The 12,130-nt window shown below is 62.1% G+C and overlaps 1 protein-coding gene across 1 annotated transcript in view; it reads right to left on the bottom strand.

Annotated features, from left to right (window-relative positions):
• The window catches only part of MAN1C1 (mannosidase alpha class 1C member 1), a 156,835-nt gene that overhangs the window by 27,255 nt on the left and 117,450 nt on the right, over positions 1 to 12,130 (bottom strand). Inside the window, 3 exon segments of the mRNA XM_014591978.2 lie at positions 1,123 to 1,217; positions 6,226 to 6,306; positions 8,217 to 8,332. Coding sequence (XP_014447464.2) covers positions 1,123 to 1,217; positions 6,226 to 6,306; positions 8,217 to 8,332 — 292 coding nt within the window.

Below are 12,130 nucleotides of genomic sequence, written 5' to 3'. Positions count from 1 at the left end.
CCCAGCCCAGGCTACCGCGGGCGCGGACATCACACGCATACAGCACAGGCTACTGCGGGCGCGGACACACACATGCATACAGCACAGGCAGCGTGCAGCCTAAAACTAAACACGCTTGCTTGGTCAGGAATGCTGGGATCTGTCGGATCAGACCCTGCTCCAAGGGACACAGGGAGGGCCGACACAGGGCAGGTACAGGTCAGGGACGGGTGCCCTGAGGCCCTGCCCCAGAACCCAGCAGGGAGCCGGGAGGCACTGCAGCGACGGTGGCATTAGAGTGAGCTGCAACTCCCCAGGACCGGTCTGCGGAAAAGGAGCTCGAGTCGCTCCAGGGAGTCAATCCCACTTCCCTAGGCCGCGGAGGCCTGTCCTGGCCTGCGGGAAACTTCAGGGGACCCCACCTTGGGAGCAGTCCATACAGATGCCGAGTATGTGCAAGGCCGAGACGGGCCATGGGGCCGTTTAGGCCTAGGACGGAGGGGCCTGCGGGTGCCCTGGTCAGAGCCTGGCCCTGCCCTGTCCCGAGAAGCCCTAGGGTGACAGGTCACTTCGGGAGATGGAACCAGGAAGGCCAAGGGCCCAAGGCTGGCCCTGGGGACTAGTAGCTGCCTGTGGATTGGCCATGTCTCCTGTAAATCCCCCAGTGGTCCCTCAAGAGCAGGTTCCTGTCCAGGATGGGCCAGGGTCCTGAGAGGCCCTAGCAGCTTTGGCGCCCCTCATGGTGGGGGTGTGAGATGTGCCTACTGGCCCCAGAGCCCCGGCTGGAGGGAAGGGAGGTGCCTGGGGCCGACCCACAGGGCTCTGACCAGCAATGCCGTGGGATGTCCACGGAGGAGCAGCTGCCCTTTCCCTCCTAGGGAGCTCAGGCCTGGCTGGCCAAACCCTGAGGAGCAGCTTTGCGGGCAAACACCTGCCCAGGAGCACCCTGGGAACAGCCAGGTGTCACTGTGCAGACTTGTCCTGTCCCCTGCCTCGGTACTCACAGCTGCAGAGAGCAGCCTTCACGAAAGTGATCCAAGGGCCCGTTCCCACACCTAAGTGCTCAGAGCCTCCCACGTGGCCCACACGTGGTGGGCACAGATGTCTCCAGAGCCGCGCGTGGGGGCCGGCAGGGCATCTCACCTTTTGAAGTTCACCACGCTCTTCGGGATCCCTGTGGGCGTGTTGAAGGCCGGCAGCAGTTTCTCTCCCAGCTTGACGGCCTTTATTCGGAATACCTGTACGGGAAGGGCCAAAGCCAGGTGAGTCCCAGCCGGGTGGACGAGGCCACACCGAGGGGCCCAGGGGGAGGCAGCAGTGTCACACGGCCTGGGTCCAGGACGGGGGAGGCCCTGCTCTTCCAGCCTGTTTCTGTGTCCACGGATGGGGGCGACAGCGCCTTCCTCGGGGCACTGCGAGGGTGTCCTCGAGCCATTCCCACAGTGTTAGGGCTGGGGTGAGGACTCGTCATCACAGTGATTGGGGACCCCTGGGGGGGCAATCAGAGCACGGGGCGGGGTCACCTTAAGGAAGTAAAGGATGAAGGATGCTGTGGAGATTCAACTTCATGCTCCTCACTCCAGCACTGCTCGGAACAGCGGGGACGGTGGGGGGGGGGTCACAGTTCTCCCCACAGAACGGGGCAGAGACCAGGGCCGGCCGGCGCACTGCTGTCTCCAGGCTCTGCAAGGCTGACCCGCTGGGGGCAGTCTCCTGTCTGGGGCCCTCCCTGAGCACGCCAGGCACGTGCCAGGAACCTCGGGTCACCGGCCTGGGCTGGACTGTGGCATAAGGCTTTACTGGGGGTGCCTGTGTCTCTCTTGTTCATGGAGGAGACTAAACTTCAGAAGAGAGAAAAACATTTCAAAACAGAGTAACTCGGTTTTTATGAAAAGTATATGGATAAGTGAGAAGAGGAGGAAAACACACTGAAACGGGAGGGGGCTGTCCTCGGAGGGTCAGGTTACGGCCAGTGTCGTCTTCTTCTGACACTGTGCTTAGGAGGATTCTGAACTGAGGCCAATACTTGTTCCCGATGCCTGCCCGTTGGGGGAGTGTTCTGGAGTGGCGGAGTCTCTGTCAAGCAGACGCTTTCTTTTTCTGAGAGGTTTTTGCTATAGGGGACGTGCGCTCACCAGGAAGAGAGAGACAGAAAGCGAGAAATCACCCCCCAGGGGGGATGGTCACGCCACAATCCCTTCTCCTCCATTCTCCTCTTGGGATCTTGGGCACACACACACGCGCCTGGCGTGAGTTTAAGCCACCGGGTTTAGGACTCAAACTGCGGTTGACTACGTGGGAGTCCAGCGACATAGCCATTACAACTGCTGGTCCCGTGTGATCTTCGTAAGGGAACCGAACCTGCAGCAGTGTCGCTGATGTGTAAAGACAGCCCCGTCCCCACGTGCCACTCACGGAGGACACAGTGGTGTCTTCTCACCTCCGGAGCTTGAGGCGACGTGGCCTGCGGGCTCCCACGTCACAGCAGGCAAAGCCTTCCTGAGAGAAGAGCTGTGTGCGGCCCGCTCGAGGGGCCAGAGCATGAGCTAGGGCCCAGCCCGAGTCCCAGAAGTGGGCGCGACGACAGCCACACCAGAAGCCCCTGCAAGGCTGGCCTAGAATCCAGATTCCAAAGCCCCAAGGGCGCCAGGGTCAGCTCGGGGGCTGCAGGTGTGAAGCCACTGCTGTAACAGGGAGATGCCCTCGAGGCCTCGTCTCACGGGCCCGGAGGGGCAAGTACGTGAACTTCACCAACCCCTCTAGATGCTGTCTGGCTGCCCCCGGCCCTAAGGACGCCCAGTTAACTCTGAGCGCGTCCCTGCCCCAGCTGTCCGGGAGGGGAGGCTGTGCCCAGGCCGCCTGGCCAGCTCAGGGCTATGGCCCACTGGCTGCAGGTCCAGGCTGGGGTGAGAGAGTGGCAAGAACCACATTCTGTGGCATGGAGAAGGCGCCCCTCGTGTGGGACTCAGCCCCCGGAGCTTCCCTCTGGGCCCAGGAAGAGGCGGATCTCCTAACACTCGGCCCACAGACCCCCGAGGGGAACGCTAAGAAGGAAAGGCCCCCTCGAGGGCACACGGCTGTGTGGGGCAGGCAGGAGGGAGCCTGCTCATGAGCGGCGCCACCGGGCCAGGAGAACGGAAAGGCTCACTGTCAGGAGTCGGGCCCAGCTCGGCCCGCCAAGGCCGGAGCGAGCTCCTCCTTCCCGGTCTCGTTTCCTCAACTGTAGATGAGTGACAATCCCACCAACAGTCTGAAGCTCCTGGAAGGCCGAGCACTAAGGCTCAGCGCGGCATCTGCATGGGAAGGTGCTGGGGTGTGGGAAGGGATGTGGGGAGTGGCCGAGGCAGGGCTGCCCAGGGGCGCTCAGGAGCCTGCCATCCGGGGCTTTGGGCTCCCTCCTGAGCCCTCTGATCTAAGTCACAGGTGTTCCTATCACAGCCTGCCGTGTGGTCTACACCCCGGGAAGTCAGCTGACGGCCCCTTCCAGGGAGTGGACACCGCAAAGTTGGTTCTAAGGACCACAGGTGCCCTCAGGGAAGGAGGGAGCAGAGGGAGGGGGCGAGCTGAGGGTCCAGGGAGCCACGAGCTCCTTCCTGCAATGCTGACCCCCACCCTCCCTTCTTGCACCCCGAATCCGTGGACCATGCCTGGCGTGAGTTTAAGCCACCGGGTTTAGGACTCAAACTGCGGTTGACTACGTGGGAGTCCAGCGACATAGCCATTACAACTGCTGGTCCCGTGTGATCTTCGTAAGGGAACCGAACCTGCAGCAGTGTCGCTGATGTGTAAAGACAGCCCCGTCCCCACGTGCCACTCACGGAGGACACAGTGGTGTCTTCTCACCTCCGGAGCTTGAGGCGACGTGGCCTGCGGGCTCCCACGTCACAGCAGGCAAAGCCTTCCTGAGAGAAGAGCTGTGTGCGGCCCGCTCGAGGGGCCAGAGCATGAGCTAGGGCCCAGCCCGAGTCCCAGAAGTGGGCGCGACGACAGCCACACCAGAAGCCCCTGCAAGGCTGGCCTAGAATCCAGATTCCAAAGCCCCAAGGGCGCCAGGGTCAGCTCGGGGGCTGCAGGTGTGAAGCCACTGCTGTAACAGGGAGATGCCCTCGAGGCCTCGTCTCACGGGCCCGGAGGGGCAAGTACGTGAACTTCACCAACCCCTCTAGATGCTGTCTGGCTGCCCCCGGCCCTAAGGACGCCCAGTTAACTCTGAGCGCGTCCCTGCCCCAGCTGTCCGGGAGGGGAGGCTGTGCCCAGGCCGCCTGGCCAGCTCAGGGCTATGGCCCACTGGCTGCAGGTCCAGGCTGGGGTGAGAGAGTGGCAAGAACCACATTCTGTGGCATGGAGAAGGCGCCCCTCGTGTGGGACTCAGCCCCCGGAGCTTCCCTCTGGGCCCAGGAAGAGGCGGATCTCCTAACACTCGGCCCACAGACCCCCGAGGGGAACGCTAAGAAGGAAAGGCCCCCTCGAGGGCACACGGCTGTGTGGGGCAGGCAGGAGGGAGCCTGCTCATGAGCGGCGCCACCGGGCCAGGAGAACGGAAAGGCTCACTGTCAGGAGTCGGGCCCAGCTCGGCCCGCCAAGGCCGGAGCGAGCTCCTCCTTCCCGGTCTCGTTTCCTCAACTGTAGATGAGTGACAATCCCACCAACAGTCTGAAGCTCCTGGAAGGCCGAGCACTAAGGCTCAGCGCGGCATCTGCATGGGAAGGTGCTGGGGTGTGGGAAGGGATGTGGGGAGTGGCCGAGGCAGGGCTGCCCAGGGGCGCTCAGGAGCCTGCCATCCGGGGCTTTGGGCTCCCTCCTGAGCCCTCTGATCTAAGTCACAGGTGTTCCTATCACAGCCTGCCGTGTGGTCTACACCCCGGGAAGTCAGCTGACGGCCCCTTCCAGGGAGTGGACACCGCAAAGTTGGTTCTAAGGACCACAGGTGCCCTCAGGGAAGGAGGGAGCAGAGGGAGGGGGCGAGCTGAGGGTCCAGGGAGCCACGAGCTCCTTCCTGCAATGCTGACCCCCACCCTCCCTTCTTGCACCCCGAATCCGTGGACCATGCCATGGCGGGGCTGAGCAAATGCCCGAGGAGGACGGGATGCCTTTCTCTAGCTCCTCTGTCACCTCTCTCCTGGCCTGGGCTTTCAATGAAATCTAGGCTCTGTGTGGCTCGAACTGGGGGCTCACATCTGCAGTGACTTGGGGAAAAACTATAAGCAGCCGTCTCTGATGACGCTTGGCGGGAGAGGCCCGCGGTGACAGCCAGCGAGCACAGGCGTCTGCCACCTCTGCACCCACTGCGCTGTGCCAGTGGTTGTGGGTGGCAGAGTCGCTTTCTAGACAACAGGCAGAGGGAAGTGTTTCCTGCAGCTGCTCCACGGCTCCCAGGGCGGCGGGGCCAGGGGTCAAGGTCTGTCCCTTGGTGCAGGAACAGGGGTCGTGCAGGGAAAGAAAGGGCCCCAGAGACCGGCTGCTGCTGAGCTGTGATGGCGAGCAGAGTGGACCAGCGACCAGCCCGGGCCATGGCTGCCTCGCGGCAGACACTCGGGTGCGCGCACACAGGAGCTTGCCAGGCGGGCCGAGGAAGCCTCCCGGGTCTCCGGAGCTCTGCGGTTTGTAAAACTTTGCAGAGTGGAGAATGGGGAAGGAAGTGAGGCTGGGGAGAGGAGAGGCCTGCTCACAAGCAGGAGCGTGGTGGGGAACGAGGTCCAGTTTCCTGACCTTGCGTGGCTTCACGCCACACCCCGCCTCCACCTAGAGGCCAGCTCAGCTCACCCTGGAGTGAGGCCCCTCCTCCCTGGCTACCCCCCCGGGACCTGGGGAGGGCGTCTGGTTGGCGGGACAGGAGGAAACGGGGTAGCTCTGGGTAGGACAAAGTTGAGGGCCCTGGGGTGTGGAAGTGGTGAACAAGCTCTGAGCCCTGTCAGTTCTGAGAACCCACCCCCGTGAAAACCAGCCGGCTGTTTGCGGGTGCCATGTGGGGTCTGGGTGGGCGAGGGGCTCACTTGCTGCCCTGAGGATTTACGACCAGCTGTGGGAGCCGGCTGGGCTCACGGCAGAACTCAGACATGAGAGAGAAAAGGAGTGGAGTCTTGAGGAGACGCCTGGAAAACAGGCCCCTGTGGGAAACAGGGTCACAGGGCTCCTGGATACTTCCTGCCCCTTAGCCTGTCTGCACCGGTGAGTGAGGGGTCGGACTGACGGCCCACAGTGGCCTGTCCCGCCTAGACAGTCCAGGGGTCTCGAAGGCCAACTCACCTCTTCTCCCGTCAGGTAGTAGGCCGAGAGGAGGCCCCCGATGTAGCGGATGTTCACCTCAAACAAGGATGCTTCTCCGCTCTGCAGACAGAGGACGGGACACGTGTGAGACACCCCCGAATACCTGCACCTGTTCCAAGGCATCCCAGTGAGCCAGGCGATGCTTGGTGGGGAGCTACGTGTCTACAGCTTCCCAGGCCTGGCCACACTCCAAGGAGCTGCAGGAGAAGCTTAGCCAGGGGAGGCAAAGCCCGCTCTGGGCAGGCACCTCCCTTCCCGGGGAGCGACTGCGGCTTAGCAGGACAGCAGGGCCCTTCTCTCGGGTGACAGGGCGTGGGGAAGGTTCTAGAAGGCTGCTGTGGTGTAGAGGAAGCAGGGCCAGGGCTGAGGGGCGGGTGCCAGGCAGGACCTGTGTGGTGACTGGCAAGTGTACAGGCCCTCAGCCCTGGAGCGGCCTAATCACTACTGTCTTCTCTCTTAAGTTGGGACTGCAAATCGGGGTGCGGAGCCATCACGCCAAGGACCACGTCTGGGCTGAAACCCAACCTGACCTACTTACTTGGCTTTGGGACATCGAGCAAGCTGTCAGCCTCTCCCTGCCTGAGTTGCTTCATTTGTAGAGTGGAGCTGAGGTGAGGTGCCCGCCCAGAGCTGGGCATGGCCTGCAAAGGGGCCTGCTGTCACCTCCCTGGCCCCAGAGGGCTCCCTCTGCACACCTTCTGCATCACGGGTTCTATTACTGGTCCCCACAGGGACATCTGCTCATCCAGGAGAGCTTCCCCACCAATAAAGCACTCTCCCGTCTCTCCTCACAGCACTCAGTGGGTGTGCAGGCTTCGCCATTCCTGACTTCCAGACGACAGCCGAGGTTCCGAGAGGCTGCAGTGAGCCCACCTTGCTTCCTCGGGCACACCCCACCTGCCCTGGCCTGCCTGAGGATCCCGGGCACTGGGCAGGGAGGCCTGCGGAGATCCTCCTTCCTTCTCCTGCCTCTGCTTTATTCAACTCAGCAGAGGAGGGGGTGAGTGGATCCCAGATGGCCTTGGCCTCACACCGACTAGCAGCCATGACAGGCCTGGGAATTCTAAGAAGTACAAGGACAGGGACACCGCCTTCCATCATCACAGACGTTACAGTGTTTTGAAATGCCCGTGGCCACCCTCCATCATGCCAGCCGCACAGTGAGCCTATGGAGTAGGCATTACTATCACTGTGGCGGTGGTCACTCCCATCTCACAGCAGAGGAAGGCTGCGGAGCTTAAGCGACTTCCCAGGGGTGCGTGACAGCCAGGACTTGAGGGGCCCAGGCCTTTCAGATGGTCTCCACCTAGCCCTGTGCTCCCACGGAGGCAGAGGCTTGCCTTGTGCCAGGAGCCGTCCCCAGATCCCTGTGCGTGAGGGCCTGGCCCTGAGGATCCCTGGCCCTGAGGATCCCTGCACGGCACCTGGCCTCTTCCCGTCTCTCCATTTCTCACTCCCCAGGTCCACGTAGGGCTTCTCCCATGGTGAGCTGAGGCCTCCAGGGCAGACCCTGGGGCACCGATGGGGGTGAAGTCTGTGTTCAAGGCTCTTGTGCTACCTGGACATGTTACTGTCCCTTCTGTGAGGACCTTGCCCTGCAAGGCTGGAAACCAAGCGGGTCCCAAGCCTGCTCCGGGCCACGAGCAGGTGCACCCCCCACCTGCCCCCAGCCTCTCAGGAGGGCGGCCGGGCTCAGCACAGAGCAGCTCCCGTGGAGGAGCGGAGTGGAGAAGCTGCTCCCCCAGGCAGCCGGGCCAGCCCACTGCTGCTGCTTCCTGTGGCAGAGCTGCCAGGACGGCTGTCCCAGGGCGGCTGTACCCGGAGTGAGTGACGACTGACATCCCATCCCTGAGCCTATCTTTAGGGAGGGGACTTGGGTTCCAGAACTGCTGTGCCACGTGGCCTCCCTCTGGCTCCAGGTCTGAGGCGACAGGGTGGCCGCCCTGGCCTGACAGCGGGTCATCACTCACCACGTTCAGGTGAAAGCTCTCTTCCACCCAGGCCTGGGCCTCCTGGAACTCCTCCTTCAGCTCCATGAGGTAGAGGGTGTCGAGGGAGTCAATGACAGTCGCCCCGCTGAGGCCTCCTGCAGGCAAAGAGGGTCAGAGCGTGACCAGGTGGGCTTATCCTTCCTTCCGTCGACTGACAAAGCCACCATCCCCGGGCCCTAAGCGCCTGGGCAGGCTCTAAGCAAGCGCTGGCCACACGCACGATCCGGGGACTCCAGTGTCACTGCCAAGGCGAGGCCCGGACCCCGTGTCCTCCTCGGGGCTGCCGAGAGCAGGCAGAGGCCGCGGCCAGCGAGTCCCCCTATGCCACCGGCTGCTCTCTTCTGACTCATCGCAGGGACCCGGCACACACACAGCTCCAACTCTGCCCGCTCCTGTGCTGCTCTGCGGAAAAGCCGAGTTCATGAACACGCTGGGAGCCACGGACCCCAGGCACGCGTAGCGGGGAGCAGGCTCCTCCCGTGAAGGCTGAACTGAGCCCCAGACACCGCACAGGCACCCACACAGGGGGGCGGGCCGTGGGGTACCTCAGGAGACAGCCGTGGATCTGTTATGCAAAAAGCAGAGGGCCAGCCAGTGGCATGACAGTTGAGGCCGCTGGATCCCATATGGCCAACTGTGTGGTTCGGGTCCCGGACCTGGCAGCTTATGAAACATGCCAGGCACATGTGTGGGCATGCCCGAAATCCCAGGAGAAGGGAGGAGAGCTTGTAGTGTGGCCATCATCCCCTCTGTCTCTGGTTAGTGTACACACCCTGTATCAAAATGAACAAATAAAATAGTGATACTAATTTAAGGGACCAGCAAATAGCAAAACGGTTGTTGCTGAACTCCCACATGGCTGACTGTGGTTCGAGTCCTGGACCCAGAGGCTGGAAATTCACCAGGTTCATGTGGGTGCCCGAAATCCTGAGGGGAGAACAAGAGAAGGGACTGCGGTGTGGCCATCCCTCCGGGGGCAATTTCTTACTCTCTCTCTTTCTCTCTGTCTCTCTGGTGAGTACATGCACCTTATAGCAAAAATGTCTCTAAAAAAATTTTAAATACATGAAAAAATTTTAAAAGCACAGTATAATCTATTATCCGAACTGCAAACGGGGCCAGAACTAGTGTGGCGGCTGTGCTCTAGGGCTCTCTCCGAGTGCTGGGACGGCGGGCCCTTTTGGACTTCCTCATCCTAGGCTACTTCAATAACCAGGGGTTTATCCTGCTAATGAAGAAAAGCCTGGACGGTGGCTGAGGGCCTGGGGCCCACCCTGGAGGCTTGCCAACACTCCTGGTGTACATGTGCCCGAATCCCGACGGTATGGCAGGGTCGTGGTGTGACCAGGCCCTGGGGGTGCTTTCTCCAGCTCCCTCTCTCTGGTGAGTGCATGCACCCTATGGCAATTATGGAAAATAAATAAGGAGAGCGAGGGGGCTACGGAACCGGGCCAAGGCATGAGCCCCAAATTTCACGGCCCTTGTCAATCTAGCATGGCGATTCCACAAAAATCACAGGGTCAGAAACCCTGAGCTAACCACGCAGACTGAGTCTCCCACACTGTGGGCGGGACGTAATGACGAAGACCCTTTCCAGCAAAACCAGGTCCTGGAGTACAGAGAACCGGGAAGGGGCAGGGGAGGGAAAAATATGCCTAGTGTCATCTGGAGGGCTCCCTGGAAGAAGTGGCTAATGCGATGAACTCCTTACAACTCGTCATCACAGGCAGCAGCAGTTTCCTTCAGGGATCACGGCATAGACCCCATAGGAGCGAGTGTTCGGCTGTGTCCTCCCTATGGAGGCTGAAAGTACTGCGGGTCACAGGATCCACCTCCCCGGGGTAGCCTGAGCCCTCTGGAGCCTGCGCAGGCTCTGCGGGCCCTCCTGCGCTGAGTGAGCAGCAACCTCCTTAATTAGCGCTTCCCTGGCTGCTGGGTGTGTGTGGGCTCTGCAGACAGAGGCTCTTTCTGAAGCTCAAACACTTAACCACTCTCTGGTCGGTCTGAAAAAAGGCAAGGCCTGGAAAAGGACAAAAAGGGACAGGAGGGGACGGGAGGAAGAAGCCGAAGGAAGATAAAGAGGCCATCAGCAGGGGGGTGGCAGGGCGGGAGGGCCAGGAACCTGGGGCAGCTGCAGAACTCAGAACAAGCTCCGGGCACCAGCCTCTCCCGCAGGAGGACTGGTGGGAAGCACTCCCACAGCCAGGCAGGAGCCTCACTCGTTTATCTCCACTGCTCCTTGCGGGCGCTGGGGCTAGCCAGGGTTCTGGGCTGTCTTCACCCCTCTCAGACACCCAGGCAAGGTGACTCGGATGGGCCACAGTGGACCAAGCGAGGCAGGACAAGCCCAGGCCACCAGCGCCAGCGGGGGTCCCCCCCAACTCTGCAGTTAGGCCTTCCTGTTACTTCCGAGACTCAAACCTGGTGCTTTAAGAGCCTGGAGGGATTTTCAATTTCCTGCTACCGTCTTTAGTTCATAGATGAGGACCCCAGAGAGGGGACGGACGCACCCAAGATCAGGCCAAGGGAGAACGAGGCCCGTCCTGGGCCGGCGTGATGTGTTTTCCACGCTGTCACATGGCCTCTCGGTCTCTGAAAACAATCTCAGATCCAAACGCCGACCAGTTAGGGCCGTGTGCCCTGCGAGGCCACAGGGGAGGCGGCCCAGGGTCTGATTTCTGAGTCCCGCCCTGGGCTGCCTGCCATTTTACCCCAGGCCAGGAGCTCGGCCCCGATGTCTCTGGGGATGCCGATGCAGCTGGTCGAGGAGGCAGCTCACCCTTCTCGGGCTCCTGAGTCCTGGTCCAGGTTAAGCCTCTGCCCCAGCCCCCCACTACGCTCTGCTGGGCTGGGGTCCAGCGGGGCACTCACTGGGAAGCCGTTCATTCCAGGCCAGAGGTGATCCAGTGGCCAGGCTGGGCAGAGAAGGCATATCCCGAATTCGACCCCACCTGCACCTGCGACCGACCCTCCCAGGGGTAAAGGCGTGGACCTGGTCAGGTGCACACACAGCCACAGGGCCCAGGAAGTCACTGCCCTGGGGGCCGGGGTAGGTTTCAGACTGGCCCGCCTCCAGCTCCCACCCTGATCCCTCCCTGCTCACAAAGCACACCCCCCCGCCACACGTCCTGCCAGCAGTGCGGTGTGTTAGAACACAGGCCCAGGAACCAGGCAACCAAGGGTTCAAACCCCGGATGGGCCAGCAGCATACTGGCCTAGTGTCAACGTCCCCATCTGTAAAACGAGGTGAGCCCCTGGGTGGGGCCAGAGCTCCTGAGGGCAGACACCTGGCATAAATACGAGGCGCTGCTAAAAGCTCGTGGAAAGGTAAGCCCAACACAGCGCAAGTACGGCCCTCCTTGCCCCTGACGGGCCCCTCCACAAAGTGTTTGGGGCCAGTGTGTCTGCTGCTGAAGAGCCTCCTACCTCTGACCTGGGTGTGCACCGGCCTCCAAAAGGCCCTTGCCCCCTCCAGGACTCCCGCCTCACCCTCCTCTACATTGCCTTACGCCCTATGGTCCCCAAACCCGATCCCGCGACGTCCCTCCCCAGCTTGGCCGCCTGCAACGGCTCGCCAGTACCCATGCACCAGAGCCCACCACTCCTGCCTCCACACCTGTGCACCAGTGGTCTCCGCCACGAGAGGCCCTGTGTACACGTCCACAGCCTCCCAGTGACAGCCTTCCCTGACTGCTTTAGCCAACCTCCCCAGCCCAGGCACGCCCACCGCTGTGTCCCCTCCAGCGAGACGGCGAGTTCCTTGAGGTCAAGGGGTCCCACTGCCCCTCCCCTGGCCCTCCCTGGCCACCTTCCCAGCTTTGTCTCTAAGCAGTCCCAAGGGCCAGAGCCGCCAACCCCCCCCCCCGCCCCGCGCCGAGGTCCCCCAACCCCAC

Source organism: Tupaia chinensis, unplaced genomic scaffold, assembly GCF_000334495.1.
Source record: "Tupaia chinensis unplaced genomic scaffold, TupChi_1.0 Scaffold000628_1, whole genome shotgun sequence".
NCBI lineage: Eukaryota > Metazoa > Chordata > Mammalia > Scandentia > Tupaiidae > Tupaia > Tupaia belangeri.
The sequence above is the reverse complement of the archived record's forward strand: the minus strand, read 5'-3'. Positions and strand labels throughout refer to the sequence as shown.